The following is a 17,294-nucleotide window of genomic DNA, read 5'->3' as shown; positions in this document are numbered from 1 at the left end:
ATGAAGTAGAAATACAAAAAAAACAGTCTTCACTTCGAATCTTCCTGCTTTTATACTGCTAATTTCCGCTAATTATTAAAAGCCTTTTTTAGTATCTTAAGGTCACAAACTGCGTAAGTTAAAACTTCAATACTAATCTGTGTTTAATAATCTTAGCAAATTCGGATTTGTCTCACATAGCTTAATCTCATAGTCACCCTATTAGAAAGGGACAGACAGCCTCCGTACTAACTGTTTCACTCGGCTCGTTTTTTGGGTTTATATGCGCAGTCCTGTTTACTAATATTATGTCTATGACAGAAATAGACCGGATTATAAACTATTACATTATTCAAACATTCAAACAAAGAGTTATTTATTATACACGCGTCATATTTAAATATGTATAGTTAAAATTAGTAGATGTTGTATGAATTATGGCTTGAGATTAAATAATAAGTCAGATTCACGTTCAATATTTATTACATACTTCTAAATACATACAATCAAGGTCCATCTCTTAAAAGTCACACCAATGAAACAATTTATTAGTTTTAGCTAAAAAAAACAACTGACTGAAATAAACATCACATTTCAAAAATCATCTTTCTTCTTTATAAATCAGTGCTATTGGAAGACGCTGAAAACTATGATTCGTCTGTTCAGATAACACACGAGATAAGAAAACGTAATATAGGCTAACTTATATACTAAGCAAGTTATAGAAAGTAAACATTACAAACGAACGAAACGCATCTGCGTCACCGAGGCCTACTCCTGATTCCTGATTCTGTCTGTTCACCTTTACATAAACATTCAAAATATTGGGTATAAAAATAAATGATTTTCAAAAGTTTTTTATTGTTTCGTTATCCAACGTAATAACAATATGATCACTTATATGTACATTCATGATTTCCTTTAAGTTCGCGATTTTATAAACTACCTACTGAACAAAATGTTAACAATGAAAAATTATTCGTGACCCTAAAAGACTAGTAAGAAATGCAAGGTATTAATATTTTTGTACACTTTTTCACTTATCATTAAGATAACACCTGATAAAAATAATAGAAAAGTCTATTAACGTGGATATGACTTAGATGTTAACAATTCATATTTATATTTACTTGTCATCTATAAAATTTATTATATTTACATATATTTAACAATACTCACAGACACCAAGATACTTTCGCACATACATGAATGTTTTATAGGTACCAAAGGCCGACAAGAATTATTTCACAGTAATATGGCATATTATCTTAGGTCCACTTCGTTTTATTAACATAATGCTGTCACAACTCTATTTTTAACCGACTTCTAAATATAAGGTTATGCATTCGTCGGGTTTACCATCAATTATTACTTTTATATGGCTAGATTGTATTATGTGTTTATTAGAATGAGCGAGCGACATTGAGCGCAGAGGCAAATAACACTATTTCATCTCACCATTATCTAAATATGTTTTAATTGACTTCGCAATAATTGATGGTCACTTGTTTATATCCTAGTCATGGACATATAGTAGAAAAATATATTAACCATAGAATGCATCCTTTATCACTATTATAAATGAACTGTTTCCATTATTCAAATGTATCTCAAAACTAACTAAATGGCGGTTTACATACAATCAAAATTATGTCCTGTCGGGGCCCGAGTTAAGATTAAATATAATTAGTAAACTGCATTAGAAACAATTTATTTTTTATCTTTTATTTTATAGTTACTCTGCTTATAATAACATATTTTTATAGCCTCTTATCCTACTTTCTTCTCATATATTTATACCTTATTTCATAATATTAAAGAGCTCCCAATTTTCAAGCTTTTTTAATATGTAGCTGCCATATTGTATGGTTTTCATTAATGTAGCATGTATTGTCACTAGTTGTTAGGTCAAACGTAATGTATACTCATAATTTGGATTTAGGGTCACTGTGATCACATCATGAAGCACCAATGTGTGGCAAGTGTATGTGTGAGTGTTCGCACACGAGGCATGCACAACTCGACGAGATATTTGAATGGTTGAGTGTTGTGAAGCGGGCGAGTGTAACGCGGACAGAGCTGGGCTCGCTAGATCTGAGTGGAGAAGCGCGGGCGCGGCAGCTCGAACACGTCGCCGTGCACCGACCGCGCCAGCGCCTTGATGCTCGCCGCTATGTCCTGCGGCTCCTCCTGCAACACAACGTCACTTTACATGTGTGTACTGGACTACTGATCTATGCCTTATTAATGGGATGTGTATAGATATCATCAAGAAATATCCGACAAACATTCAGGAGGGCTAAAGATACACAATGTCCGAAATAAATTGGTGAATTCTAAGGAAGATCAGACGCACAGTAGACCATTTTATTTAAAAAAAAAATATTGCTAATGCAACATCAGACTCGCTGTGTTTTGAAATTTAATACTAATTTGAGTCTAATAGTAAGTTAAATAATAAAATTATACTTGAATCGTATTATAAATAAAATGAAATTGTCACAAATTCTTACATCATCGTCTAACTCCCGAGGCGTGGGGCGTTCGTTGGGGAACTTTGGCATATTCATGGGGAGAGAGCGCGCGATGACCTCTACGCCGCCGCCGCGGGGCCGCCCGATGTGGATGCCTTCGTCGTTACTGCCCTCTGAGAAACGTTATTGAGAAAATGCATTTCTCAACATATCAAGCAGACTGCGCTTAAGTATATGTTTAAGAAAATAATGTGGGATGTTTATAAAGCAGCAACAAAATTATGATATCAAAACTCGCTATAGAAAAAATAAAGATAGATACAAAAGCATAAAACCTGACTGCGTAAAAAAAAAAATAGAAACAAGTTGGACAACCACAGTCGGCTCTTCTGTTCATTAGATTACATGTTCAAAGTGAAATAATATTTTATAGGAATGGGCGCTTGGTGAAGAAAAATTAATCATGAGCAGACTTGACTACTTACGATCAGAATCATAGTCATCTTGATCGGAGAGCATGTTGTTCCTGGAGTCAAAGCCTTCTAAGTCAAAAAGATCCTCAGCGTCCAATGAATCTTCTTCAGGCGGCATATTCCTAGTAGACTGAAAAATAAATATTTACAAAGATAAGCCTGATTTTCCGATAACTTTCAATAACAAAAAAAATAATATCCTGTAAATATTATGTAGCTTAAACACACTTCGTTTATGGAATTAATTATACAGCCTTTATTTTTATCATCATAATAGCATGATTTAAACAGCAGGCTATAAAACCAACCAAAAATGGTAGAAATATATTTACTTTTAGACCAAAATAGTTTTATTTTTATTCCGATTTGGTGTCATAATAAATTAGCGAACTTATGCGAAATTGCATGTGTATTCGTAAATAAAGGCATGTGTAAGGCTACATGTGCCAAGTAGTAACTGTTATTTAAATTGTACATTGTATGTAAACACAATATTATCAATTATCGTGTACTTTTCCTCTGTTATGGTGGCTCATGGTAACAAAACAAATAGAGTTGTAAATTAATACTACTAACAGCAATTATCTTTATCATGCGAGTACTAGGATAATACATAATATTCTGACAAAATTAATTTATAAATTGTGACATACTTATTTGCAGGCAATGAAGATGATGTAAGAAACAATAACTATTTAACAAAAATTAGTTTAACTTTTCTAAATAGTTTTTTTGAGACACTCAAACATTATCAGATATTTATTTTAATTTATTGAGTTGATTGAAAAGTCAAAATACACAATACTGAATGAATTGAATCAGATTAACTGATTATAATTGCCTTGAATTTAATATAAATATTTATTGATAAATTAATTGATATTGGAATAATAATCCAGTATATATTCATCATACCTTAACAATATTTTGTGAGACTTTTTTGGCATCTTTGAAGGAGGACAGTCTTCGTCGTTGTAGGGGAGGTAGGTGAGGGGAGGGTGGTCCGTTGTCAATGTTCGTGTCGATCCGCCAGCCATCCCTGTCCACTGTGCTGCGTGCCTTGCTTATGATACTGTAACAAAACATATATTTGTAATGTGTTCTCACTTTAGTCTGTTCGGTGGACACATTATCAAAGTAGGAAGTAAAGTAACAATGTCAACTTTTATAAATAGTAACGTATTTGAATAAATATGATTAATTTCATGATTATCATGAGCTGCTATTTATAACTGTGTTAATATTCATTTAAATTGTGCTGATTTGGTGCATCAGTATAATAAGCCACAAGGCTAAAACAAGTTTGCATACCTAGCTAATATTTTGTGATCCCTATGTGCTCTCTCCCTGTAAGCCTCAAACTCAGCATACTTCTGATCTCTGAACTGCCTGACAGACTCCTCGACAGCTTCCAGCTGAGACTGCAGAGTTTGATTCAGCTGTTTACTGAGAGTGCCTATCACCTGCTGAGTTGGAAGCCACACATTCCTATCACTGTTTATAAAGTTGTTTGTGTCCACATTTTCCTTCATTTCTATATCATTTGTTACTTCTGGCACTAATAAGTTGAATACTGGCGAATAGTTGTTTGACTTTTTCAGACTGTTTATCCGATCTTGTGTGGTCTGAAATAGAAACCATCAACAAGGTAAATCCATAAGTCACACACATTAATTTATCAATGTTCTTGATAAGATTGTGATGTAAACAAGTTCCCTGTTAGCACAAGATTGAAAATCAAGAAGCATGGCTGCCTAGATAAACAACAACTTCATTTATAATCTTGCACCCAGAATCAATCTCCACCTGTACATTAAACTAGTCCTAGTCATTTATTCATAAACAACTTATTCCTTGTTTTATTCTTAGGTGGATATATGTTATTTACTTATCTATTATACCAATAATAAAAATATCAATCAACCTATATTCCCACAATATTTTTAATATAACTTCATCAACTTGAATAATCCTTTTATAAGCAAAGCATTACAGTTCATGCAGTTAAAAGAAATAAAAATCATAAAAATATAAAACCTTGCTTGCATTACATGTTTACTTTCTTTGTTTCCAATATTAGATAATCAGCAAGGCCATAGAATCAATATAAATGATTACATGGAAACACAAGTGTGCAAGTTCTAAATATGAGAAAATACCTACTCATGTGTTTGCAAAACAGATGTCAATAACTGACATAGTCTCATAACAAATTCATCAATACTCGTATTTAGCTAACTTATTGTAATTGAACACTGAAATGAATACTGACCTGATTAGATTTACAAACAAGCAATGCATAAGGTCCGCTTTTGTCATGTGATATGGCATGAGTGGGCTGGCCGCAAGCCAGGCAGGAGTAAATGCTCCACCTGCCTAGTGCTCGCTGGTCCACCAGTGCAGGCTGGGCAACCTGACTCTTCAAGCTGCTCAGAGTGCAAGACATCAGTTTCTATAACAAATATTAAATCATTCATAACTATTTTAGAACATGAAACACTCAATATTCATGACAAATTATTATGGTTCCAGTCAAACTGGTTTGCATTCTTTTTGATAGTGTTTTGTAAGAAGAACAGGAAAGCAACAAGATGAATTCAGAACATAAAAAACCTAAAATTAACTAAGAAGTCGGGAAAATGTGGATAAGAAGAATTTTCATATAGGTACTCTTTTTCAATCACAAACAGAGACAGTGCCGAACGCACATGTACTTGTGTATTATACATATCATACATACAAAATAATATCAAAATAAATGTGATCTCAGTGATAGTGATAAGGTTTCATTCATATTTTAATATTTCAAGCAATGAAAACCCTTCCTATAAGTCAAGGTCAAGACATGTTTACTGACGGTACCTCACTGAAAAAAATATCCCTTTGTTCCATGGATGATAACTCCAGTTTCCCAATATCGACATTGTCTTCAACTTTATCACCTTCAAGCGTTACATTCAGGCATTTACAAACACAGAGAGCCATGGTGTCCGGAAGGATTAAGTGTTTAGGACGAAACAATACAAAAATACACAAAAATTAAGTAAATTATGAGTACAGTAGTCGCAACTTTCAGATAAACGCGTAGAAATAAGTATGTATGTATAGATAGTTATTTTTGTTCACACACATAACACACACATTCTCACGAGTCAACAAGGAGTTTTTATTCTGAATCGGAGGTAATAAAATTCAACAGAAGTCGATAGTTTTATCTCTTTTCACCAACTCATTTCAACGAATAATTTGCTCAAGTCCGAAAGAAAGAAACGACATTTCTCGCTCCCTGCTCACGTTTCTTATTTTTGTTCGGGTCATGTAAATCAATTCAGAAAATCTACTAATAAGTGCTCGGATAATTCCTACCAAATTAGTCGAGTCTTAAAGCGGTTATATAATAAATGGTAAAACATTATGAATGAAATAAAACACAGAAAAAATTTATTATTGTTGATTGGTATAGTTCCTCAAGTCATTTGTAAAATGTAGGCAGCAAATACAAAATGATTATCGGTAAACTAGAAATGCTCGAAACTGATTCCGATTACTACGTACAAATTGTTTTTTGTAAGTAAGAAGGAAATAACCTGCATTTATATTTTGAAATTCTTCCTGCATAAAGTAATAGCAGAAGCAACTCGATCTTTCCTACTTGTTTGTTTAATCATTTGAAAAAGAATGAATTATTTGGACCTCGTTACCAAATATTTGCCAAAAACGATTACTATAAATCAATACTAAATAAAACCGGACATCTCTACAATTGTCAACCTTAAAACGTAAATAGACAGCTGATCTGCTGTCATTGTCAGTGTCTCAGGCAAATCGTGTGGTGGTTCAAATGTCAAAAAGTCATGCATCATATGTTCAGTACGTGGCGTAAAATATTATTTCTAAGAGATTCTCTAAGCTTTTTATAGAGTTTCTTTCGTATTATAAACGGAAGTGTGCACACTGAATACCTTCAGCCAGAAGTTTATGTCAAAAAACTAACCATGTCTAAAAGAAGCCAACCTAGCTGGTCACCACCGGCTAGAACAGAGAAGAAGCCGGTTTTAAAGCTGTACAACAGCTTGACACGGCAAAAGGAAGAATTCGTGTGCGATAATGGTAACCGTATCAATTGGTACAGCTGCGGGCCAACAGTATACGACGCCTCCCACATGGGCCATGCCAGGTACTTTTAACACATTTTCTTTTAATCATGACAAAAACTGAACCTCTATTTATAATATATACTATTATTTTAAACTCAAATCTTAATTTTAAGTGACAGTTTAGCACATCCACACCAAAAAAACCTATCATTATTTCACTCACATCCTAGAGCAGAAACAGGTCACAAGCTCCTTGTTTGACTTCGGTTAATACACTCAATGATTCAGAATTATTCATCTATATGTATTAATTTATATCCATAATTACATTTCAGGTCATACATATCTTTTGATATATTGAGAAGAGTAATGGCAAATTATTTTGGCTATGACATACTCTATGTGATGAATATTACGGACATTGACGATAAAATTATCAAAAGGGCCAGACAGCATCATTTGTTTGAGAAGTATGTTGAAGAGAACAAAAGTCTGAATTGCATCATAGATGATGCAACTTCAGTGGTAAATTACTATGAGACAATAGTCAAAGAAGCCACTGACCCAGATAAAAAAGGTGCTATGCAGAAAACATTAGACTGGTAGGTAATTTCAACTTTGTATGCAAAACAAACGGGTCAATGAAACTTAACGAGCATCTTTATCAGCATTTATTCACAGTTTTTAATTGCAATAATTTCATTAATACTTGTGGTAGTCAGTTTCATTACTTACTGCTGCTTAGATAAGCTATTCAAGTACATATGTTCTTATCAGCAAACCTTGTCATGCTTGTGTTATAATAGTTATGAATATGTTCCATACCCTGTGGTTTCATGTAGTGCACAAAGAAAAGAAACATAATATTTATTATTTCATAATATCAACTCAAAAAAAAAAACTTAATTTTGCTTTCAATTTTGCCTTTTGTCTATTAACAAATTGGTCCTATCAATATGAATATAAAATATGTACACAACATGCTTTTATTGATTGATTTCTTTTAATATGGATTTCTATAATTTTTTCTTAGGAGTCATTGAATGTGCAAAACATTTGAACATGATATCATATTGAATGAAATGCATTAAATAATCTGATAACTATTATCAACATAGTAGATGAATATCAGTAAAACAAAAACAATTATTTTTAGCATCGCCTCAGCAGTCAAAACTCTGAAGGCTGCCGTAGAAAGCAAGGATGAAGCTAAGATATCTACTGCGAGGGGTGAACTACTGCACTCTGCCAAGGGCCCTGTATCAGAATGGCTGGACAACCAGTTTGGGGCCACTGTCACTGACAATGCTATATTTACCGCATTGCCTAGGTATTGGGAAAACGAGTTCCACAAAGACATGAAAGCATTAAATGTAAGTATAAGCATTAAGAGTGTACTGTTAATTATTTCACCCAATTTACCATTATCAGCTTTAAAAAATATAATATTATTATTAAAAAATTAAAATTGCTATACTGTAAAAGGTTGTCCTTTTTGTTTCTCGTTAATGATAAAACTCTTCCATTTCTTGCAGGTATTACCGCCAGATGTATTAACAAGAGTTAGTGAATATGTACCACAGATAGTGAAATTCATTGAAAAGATAATAGATAACGGTCTAGCATATGAATCAAACGGCTCTGTGTACTTTAGTGTGAGTGAATTTGATAGCAAAGACAAGCATTATTATGCCAGATTAGTGCCTGAAGCTTACGGAGATACAAAATCGTTACAAGAAGGAGAAGGTAAAAAATATCATCACATTAATTTTTGACATGTATTTTAATATATTTTTACAGTGGATTATAACTTAATTTTTTTTTTAATTTAGGTGATCTTACTGACGACACAAGTGAAAAGCGCTCCCCAAATGATTTCGCTCTATGGAAGCGCAGTAAAGCGGGTGAACCTTCTTGGTCGTCGCCCTGGGGTGCTGGCCGGCCCGGATGGCACATCGAGTGCTCAGCTATGGCGTCCGACGTGTTCGGGGACAAGTTGGATATTCACACGGGAGGCGTGGATCTAAAGTTTCCACATCATGACAATGAACTAGCTCAGAGTGAGGTGGGTAACCAATTCCTATCTTTATTTTTTAAATATAAAAGATAATTTATTTTGTTAAAAGCTGGGTGTATGTTTAGGTTAAAAATAATGAAATAGGAAGTTTAATGTTTTTCATGTAATTTCAGGCTCATTTTGACCAACCCGGCTGGGTGAACTATTTCCTCCATACTGGCCATTTGACCATAGCTGGCTGCAAGATGTCGAAGTCTCTGAAGAACTTCGTGACGATATCGGAAGCGCTGCGTCGGCATACCGCGAGACAGCTGAGAATCGGCTTCTTGATGCACGGCTGGAAGGAAACACTGGACTACTCCGACAATACCATGGATATGGCCATTCAGACTGAGAAACTGTTCAATGTGAGAATTCTCTTTATTCTAAAATAAGTAGCTTTTGCCTGCGTTGGTAATCGTTTCGGCCGCTTCGTAGGTATGTTAACTGTGACAAGACTGCAAACATTATCCTGCAATTGTATACTTAGTATTGTCTTGGAGACTACTCGTTGTTTATGTTATATTTTAGTGAGCATAATAAACTTTTTTATTTCCAGGAGTTCTTCCTGACCGTGAAGGACGCACTCCGCAGCGGGTACGACGAGGGCTGCGGCGGCGTGTGGGACGCGGAAGAGCGGGCTCTCTCCAACAAACTGTCTGCTGTCAAGGAACAAGTGCACGCGGCCTTGTGTGGTAAGGAAGTATAGCTATTGTACTCTATGACTTTTAGAGTTTGAAGAGAAAGAATATTTTTTTATTGATGAATAGATTTAACTTATTCGTTATGCATGTGTGAATGTGTCCTTAATAGTAGTGGTTAGCTTCTAGCTAACCATGAATTTTGATCAGTCTGCCAATCAGGGTTACCAGGACTTATCGGATTGGCTAGGACCCAGCTGGACACACACTATGGGCCTTTTCATATGTATACGGTTTTTTCACGATCACGGCACGGTCGCCATGGCATGTGACTACTCTTTATGTAGCTCATACTAGCAGCCCTACTGACCGTATGCTTATGACAAGGGTTTATGTATTACTTATGTGATTCTAAATTTCAAACCCTGATTCTAAATTCAAATCCTCTACAGACAACATCGACACTCGCGCCGCTCTCGACAGTCTGCGCGAGCTGGTGGGCGCGGCGCACGTATATCTACGCAACACGAAGCCGCGCAGCTCGCCGCTGCTGGCCGCGGCCGCGAGATACGTTACCGACGTGTTACATGTGTTCGGCGCGGTGGAAGGACCTAGGGGAGGCATTGGCTTTCCTGTTGCTGATGGAGGCAATGTTGATGTGAGTTTTCAGTCTTCTCAATTTTCACGAAGGTGGATGTCAGAGGAAAAGGTGGAGCAAGTGGCCGTTAGCATATAGGAAAAGATACAATAGATACGGTAATTTCTGTCACTCAAAGTCTGATGCCCATTTTCACCGACAAATACCTTAATTTAAGGATCCCCTAAGAGTATTTAGGAAACACTAAATACGAATATCGATTTCATAAAAGTTTAAGTGTCCCTTATAACCTTAACATTTTGGGGGATTTTATTCTAAGTGACACTTAGTTAGGGAAAGTTAAATCATTTACAAGTAAATTGTTGGGGCTTCCCAGAAAGTAATCAAAAGATACCTGTGTTGTAAACTTTAAGAGATTGTTAGTGAAAACGGGCATGAGGCCTTCTGCTTTACCCACAGCTTCTTCTTCTTGTGTTTAAGGAGGAAACAATTGAGAATTTGATCAGTCAGAATCAGTGGATGTATTATTATGGTTTAATTATATTAATCGAACGCAATAAATAAATGGCGACTGAACTACCTACCCTCCATTTATTTTAGCTGGAACAAACAGTGATGCCGTATCTAGAAGCTCTGAGTACGTTCCGCGGTCGCGTGCGTGACGCGGCGCGCGCTGCGCAGGCTCCGGCCGTGCTGACGCTGTGTGACCTGCTCAGAGACCGAGACCTGCCTGAGCTGGGGGTGCGTCTCGAAGATAAACCTGGTACGTACCTGGCAAAGCATTTTTTGCTACCTAAGCTCTTTTTTTCACATGTATCTCCATTAAATGTAAATTCAACAATAATGTACCTACCAAAATCCTTCTCCCAACTTTGACAAATACTATGCTGAAAACCGCGTCTAAATCGGTTCAGCCAAACATGAGATAATCGCGCGCATAAACGTACATAGACATACATACAGGTCAAATGGAGAACCTTCTGTTTTGAAGTCGGTTAAAAACTCATCATCCTCCGAGCCTTTTCCCAATCATGTTGGGGTCGGCTTCCAGTCTAACCGGATTCAGCTGAGTACCAGTGCTTTACAAGAAGCGACTGCCTATCTGACCTCCTCAACCCAGTTACCCGGGAAACCCGATACCCCTTGGTTAGACTGGTGTCAGACTTACTGGCTTCTGACTACCCGTAACGACGAAGTCGGTTAAAAACTAGTATGACAATATTAACTGTGTTATCTTTAATAACAGATCGCACAGTAGTGAAATTAGTGAGTAAAGAAGAAATCATGAAGGAACGAGAAGAGAAGGCGCGTTTAGAAGCGGAGAAGCAGAGGAAAAAGCAAGAGTTGCTCGAAGCGCAGCGCGCTAAGGAAGAGCTTAAGAAGATACCTCCGGGAGAAATGTTCAAACGGGAGGCAGATAAATACTCCAAGTTTGACGATAAGGTAACTTACCAAGCTTTTTTTGTTGAGCCCTTTAGCATATGCAGTAGTTGTAAAATTCACGCTTTTGTAAATGTACGGTCAAAGTTCATTACTATATAGTGTAAAGTTATTTTTTAAGAAGCCCAAACCCGGGCTATGATACGATTCTCCGTCATCGAATGTCCATGCCTATCTTCCGGCTTCATTGTCAGATCAGTTCGACAGGTCCATATCATTGTATTGGAAGATGATTAAATTAGTTACCTTAGATTCCATTACATATCTACACACAGATCAACCAAATAAAAGCGTATTAAAATTTATGGTACCAGAGTAACTTATACATATCATAGTGTTTATCGAGCATGCCAAATTACAAAATGAATAATCAAAGCGACCGCCGCTGCTACGATTGACACGGCGAAAATAACGTTTTTTGTAACAATATTCCTTTTTTCTAGGGTCTTCCAACTCACGACCATGAAGGCAAAGAGCTCAGCAAAGGCCTGGTGAAGAAACTGCAGAAACTGCAACAAGCTCAGGAGAAGAAATACAACGAGTACTTAGCATCCGTCAACACTTGCTGACGACGTTCTATTGTCGCCCTTATCTTAACGCAATAAGGTCCGTATTACAATACACAACATCTTGCTTGAAGTATTGACTTTTGGCATTCGATTAGTAGAATGTAATAATAGCAAAGTTTGTAATAATTGTAAAGCTTTTGTAGTACGGGCCCTAAACTCGCTTAATCTAAAATAAATGTACAGTCGTGGTCATAAATTGGTATATCCATCTTACTGAACAGTTTACATATGCTTGTAATGTTTACCGACTAATCATAGTTTTATATAATAGTATTAAATTAGTTAAATCTCAAAAGAACACACAAATGTTGATGCCTTGGTGTACATAATTGATAGGATAAAAAATACCTAATTATTGTAATTATAAAGGCATGAGAGTTAGTTGTTGGTGTGAAAGTCTTTAAATTATTTTGATGGTGGTTTTATATTTAAGCGAAATTGGAATTTATCAACGACGTCGACACTGTTGAATTGTGCTTTAACCTTTTCACCGCCACGCCATATCGGTATTCCTATGCCCTGTACGCCAAGCCCGAAAATCTTAATTAAATATCTACTAAAAAATACATAAAAGTAATGATTTAATAGGTTTATTTTGTATTTTTCTGCGACCTGTTTTTTGTCGAGTATAGCCGTCGTTGGCGCACAGGGCACGCTTGCTCATGTCGGCTATAGCCGACATTGGCGTTCAAAAGGTTAAAGCATATTGTGTTCTGTCTTTCATAGTCTTCAATGTATTATGTTTTATTTATTCGGATTACTTGTAAAAATATCTTTCGTAATCGTGGAATTGAGTACCTACATTCCGTAAGCGTTTTAAAATTTTATATAATCATGTTCATTTGCTTTGGATGCTTTACATAAGTTTAAATTGTCATTGTGTCTTCTATGCATTGAATTTGCATTTATCATTAAAAATCTGCTCAGTTACTTCTATTTTATTCATAAATAAAATAACATATTAGATTCCTAATTGTTTACATATGGTTAAATTAAATATTGTGGTTTACAATCTTAATGGCAATAATTGACTTAGTTATATGAGTGGTCAAAACTCACAACTGCAAAAGTGTTTCATTGAAAGTAATATTATTTCAGTATTAAGAATTACTAACCCATCATTTATATTTATTATTGTCATTTTAATGTAACTCGCATTTAATGAGCACAATAAAAGGTTTTCAGAATTTTTCAAACAGCATTTTATTGGTAATTAATAAAACGATTCCCACTATAGGAATGTGCAATACATGGAATAATTAAGGAAGGAGCGTTAATCACCACTGGGTCAAGGCGGATTGGTGATTTCAGACTTCTTCAAGGTTCATCCAGGTTTCTTCAAGATGTTTTCCTTTATCTTTATTATTACTATGTGTTGAATTTTCATCCAGCCAGTGTAGATCAGGCATAGGCTTTAAAACAAATGCATAGTTTGAAACTAAACTCCTTTTTATGGCTGACAGATTAAAATTCATGAAGTCCGAGATCTAGTTTTTTTAAGTTGAGGAAAAGTATTGTACTTAAATAACAAGACACTTCTATTGAAATGAATAGACGAAGTTTTGATAATAATGACGAATCACAAAAACAAATCGTTTTAACTTACGATACCTACCGGCTTCATGACTTATCCCTGTTATTGAAACTTGAACAAATCTTAATTTACTATATTGTTTTCCTTATTACCAATTTTTTACTTTAAGCAGGAAATTGGTGAATATTTTCATTCCTAGTTTATCTTTTTTTTTTCATCTTTGAAATAATATCCGTAAAATATTTGATTTACATTGATGTAAATAATAAGCGTGGAAATATCCTCGACAAGAAACTTTCGGTTCTTAATTGACTCATTTGACATATAAAGGTTTCTACATCAGATTTAGGTGCCTAACCTATGGAGAATACCTCTACCATAGTCGATAAACTGGAAGTCTATAATCTATAATAATATTATGGAGACAATTCTAAAACAATCATAATAGCCTAAGGCCTAAAACTAATTTTTAGAATTTACGTCCTTTAAACACGGAAATACTCTAATTTATCTAATAAATATGAACCCGTTCAGTCTTTGCACCTGTATAAATTACCCACCCAAAACAAAAATGTGAAAGACTGCCAAGTTCGATAATATGGGAATGCTTCGCCTATAAAAGAAGTGAGATCTGAATAAGTACCAAGTTCCATACACATACCTCAGTTAAAAATAGTTACTTTTTAATGATGTCACTTGGCAAGTTTTCATACACCTTGTTATAAACCTACTAAACGCAATGAATCAAGTATTTAATTTTCTATTAAAACTTGCCAAGTAACATCATTAAAAAGTAACTATTTTTAACTGAGGTATGTGTATGGAACTTGGTACTTATTCAGATCTCACTTCTTTTATAGGCGAAGCATTCCCATATTATCGAACTTGGCAGTCTTTCACATTTTTGTTTTGGGTGGGATTTCATTTATTTTTGTAAGGTTGTTTATTTTATTTTTTTCTTATGATGAAGTTAGTTAAATAAAGAAATGTCTCATTTATACTATCTTTTAGATTTTTTAATATGCACTATGTTTCTTACAAAGAAATGAACTAGATTAACTAAGCGGACTAGATTTACCAACTGACTGACATGACATGTTATCATATATTATGTTCGTGGATCAAAGTTAGGTACACATTCGTTATTTTCGAAAGTGATTCACACTTGGCCGTTTTCAGATTTTTACTTTACTTTGACTAAATACAAACCTTTGTACCATTCGAAGATATATTATATAAATATAGATAAATTTAGTTTGTTTTACTTCCTTAGGGGTATAAATTTACAGCGGGTATAAAACACCTTCATTATTTTGAAACCGACTCATACTTGGCCATTTTCAGATTTTTCCCTTTACCTTGACATAAAGATCTACCTCCATGCCAAATTTCAAGTCAATAGGACCATTGGAAGTGGTCTAGGTTTTTGATGAGTGAGTGAATCAGTCAGTGAGTGTATAGTAAAAATAGCGATTTTCTGACGTCAATATCTCAAGACCTACAATAGGTATATTAATGAAATTTTGTATTTGAGATAAATGAGGGGGTCTCAACAGATACTAGAAATTTGATATGCGTAAATAAAATAGATTTTGAGTTACAGGGGGGTCGAATTTGGCCCGAAATGGTTCGTGTAATATAACCCACGGCCGGTGTGTCGCTTTTTTTGCTCGAACTTGGCGGACACACTGCCGTGTGTCTAGATATAACTTAACATTCCTGGGGCCCGATTCTCCTAATTTTACTTAAGCGACATACGATTCACGTTCGACTCGATTCGACTGAGATCCAATCCCGACTCGATAACGATTGAAGCGTATGTGGCATTCAGGGCCCCGATTCTCCTAAGTTAAAAGCGAGTAGAAATCGCATCGCAATATGATCGTAATAGCAGTTTTAACCATATCGGGCATTCTGCTACTAATAAAAGACTAATCGAATTCGATTGACATTTGATTGGTGTGCGATTGGTCTGCTATTTTGATGATTTTGGTCTATACGGTAGTTTGCTTTGAAATAAACGTTTTTATCCTTTTCTGTCATTCAATAATGAATCATTTTGTCTGCAAATGATTTACGATTGCAAAATGATTGTACAGCAAACTACCGTATAGACCAAAATAACCAAAATAGCAGACCAATCGCACACCAATCAAATGTCAATCGAATACGATTGGTCTTTTATTAGTAGCAGAATGCCCGATATGGTTAAAACTGCTATTGCGATCATATTCCGATTCGATTTCTATTCGATTTTGACATTATTAACTTAGGAGCATCGGGCCCCTGATCAACAATACTATGGCGACAAATCCCCGAGCAGTTTTTAACTCATTGTGTTAAATTGGTGGATCTCGGCTTTGCTGGGATTTAAATATCTTTGGCGGTCGTTACTCCAAAATGTTGTGACAACCGGTCTTGCTAAGGGGGTATCGGGTTGCCCGGGTCGAGGAGGAGGAGAGAGTTGAGGAGGTCAGATAGGCAGTTGATCCTTGTAAAACACTGGTACTCAGCTGCATCTGATTAGACTGGAAGCCAACATAGTTAAAAAAGAAAAGGCTTGGTAAATGATGAGTCTTAGGTTTAACTCACTGCGAAAAGGCAGACTTGCTATAGTTCGGCCATTCAGAGAATGCGTTCCTGACACGTCGCGATTGAACTGACGACGTAATAACATTCATTGATTATTGATATAATAATGTTGTTTTAATGCTCCTCAATTGTTAAAACGGTAAACAACCAGCAAAAATATTTTTATCGTAACTGCAACGCCATTGCAAAGTTACGTCGTCAGTTCAATCGCGACGTGTCAGGAACGCATTCTCTGAATGGCCGAACTATAGTGGTTTTATTTTAAGATGGTGTGATTCCATCGCAGTCTTAATAACTTATCATAATATTTAAATACATACCTATTAACGCCGTAGTAATAACAATAACTATTTGTACGGATTTGTTTTTTACATGTTTTACCTTATCCAGTTGACAGTTACCAATATTGATAGACTGTAAAATATTCCCTATTTATAGCGCCCCTTATGTTAACGTAGACAAAAAATAGATACAAATTAAATGTCGAGGTCTTCAACAAATTCACCGATTATCTGTATTTAAATAAACATTAAAAATGAATAGCCTTGGCGTCTCTCCTCACAATAGATTGTGCACCTATCTGTAAACGCTTGAGTGATATCTCTATAAAGGCGGTCGCCGCGTGCTCAGCGACAGAAATACTTATAAAAAGCTAAACAGTAGTTTTAAAAAAGGTAAAAAGTGAGGTAAACAATCTGGGCGCGTTTTTTGTATAGTGAGGCTGACAATAATGTTTTGGGTGGGGTGGCACAAGTACAGCACGCGAGCGCCCGAACATCTGCAGCTAGCTATTACTGCACTACTTAATAGATTAGTTTTGTTACGTTTGTTAATTTAACTT

At 35.4% G+C, this 17,294-nt stretch overlaps 2 protein-coding genes across 3 annotated transcripts; one reads left to right on the top strand and one right to left on the bottom strand.

The window, feature by feature from the left end:
* Positions 1-444: 444 nt before the first annotated feature.
* On the bottom strand, positions 445-6,186 carry LOC124632485. 2 transcript variants are annotated; one of them, XR_006984633.1, is made up of 7 exons: positions 5,789-6,186; positions 5,199-5,378; positions 4,238-4,551; positions 3,842-3,998; positions 2,939-3,056; positions 2,493-2,655; positions 445-2,169 (listed from the first exon to the last, which is right to left on the bottom strand). XR_006984633.1 is itself a non-coding variant. In XM_047167334.1 (7 exons), the coding sequence occupies exons 1-7, from the start codon at positions 5,909-5,911 to the stop codon at positions 2,068-2,070; spliced, it is 1,128 nt and encodes a 375-aa protein (XP_047023290.1). In that variant the 5' UTR covers positions 5,912-6,186; the 3' UTR covers positions 445-2,067. The 2 variants fall into 2 exon arrangements, 1 of the variants encoding a protein (XP_047023290.1); XM_047167334.1 differs by having other exon boundaries at positions 2,493-2,626.
* Positions 6,187-6,742: 556 nt separating this feature from the next.
* LOC124632521 (cysteine--tRNA ligase, cytoplasmic) lies at positions 6,743-13,523 on the top strand. Its single transcript, XM_047167381.1, has 11 exons — positions 6,743-7,103; positions 7,359-7,625; positions 8,180-8,396; positions 8,559-8,769; positions 8,856-9,088; positions 9,214-9,447; positions 9,639-9,774; positions 10,173-10,378; positions 10,919-11,081; positions 11,565-11,761; positions 12,202-13,523. Exons 1-11 carry the CDS (start codon positions 6,922-6,924, stop codon positions 12,325-12,327), a joined length of 2,172 nt encoding a protein of 723 aa, XP_047023337.1. The 5' UTR covers positions 6,743-6,921; the 3' UTR covers positions 12,328-13,523.
* The last annotated feature ends 3,771 nt before the right edge of the window (positions 13,524-17,294 follow it).

Source organism: Helicoverpa zea, chromosome 8, assembly GCF_022581195.2.
Source record: "Helicoverpa zea isolate HzStark_Cry1AcR chromosome 8, ilHelZeax1.1, whole genome shotgun sequence".
NCBI classification, from domain to species: Eukaryota; Metazoa; Arthropoda; class Insecta; order Lepidoptera; family Noctuidae; genus Helicoverpa; species Helicoverpa zea.
The sequence above is the reverse complement of the archived record's forward strand: the minus strand, read 5'-3'. Positions and strand labels throughout refer to the sequence as shown.

Excerpts from the sequence above, each read along its gene's own strand:
- LOC124632485 (XM_047167334.1), bottom strand. The coding sequence starts at position 5,911 with ATGGCTCTCTGTGTTTGTAAATGCCTGAATGTAACGCTTGAAGGTGAT. Across the intron at positions 2,627-2,938 it reads AGATGACTATGATTCTGATC|AGGGCAGTAACGACGAAGGC; the intron begins GTAAGTAGTCAA and ends AACGTTTCTCAG. Across the intron at positions 2,170-2,492 it reads CTCGGGAGTTAGACGATGAT|GAGGAGCCGCAGGACATAGC; the intron begins GTAAGAATTTGT and ends GTTGTGTTGCAG.
- LOC124632521 (XM_047167381.1), top strand. The coding sequence starts at position 6,922 with ATGTCTAAAAGAAGCCAACCTAGCTGGTCACCACCGGCTAGAACAGAG. Across the intron at positions 8,770-8,855 it reads ATCGTTACAAGAAGGAGAAG|GTGATCTTACTGACGACACA; the intron begins GTAAAAAATATC and ends TTTTTAATTTAG. Across the intron at positions 9,089-9,213 it reads ATGAACTAGCTCAGAGTGAG|GCTCATTTTGACCAACCCGG; the intron begins GTGGGTAACCAA and ends ATGTAATTTCAG.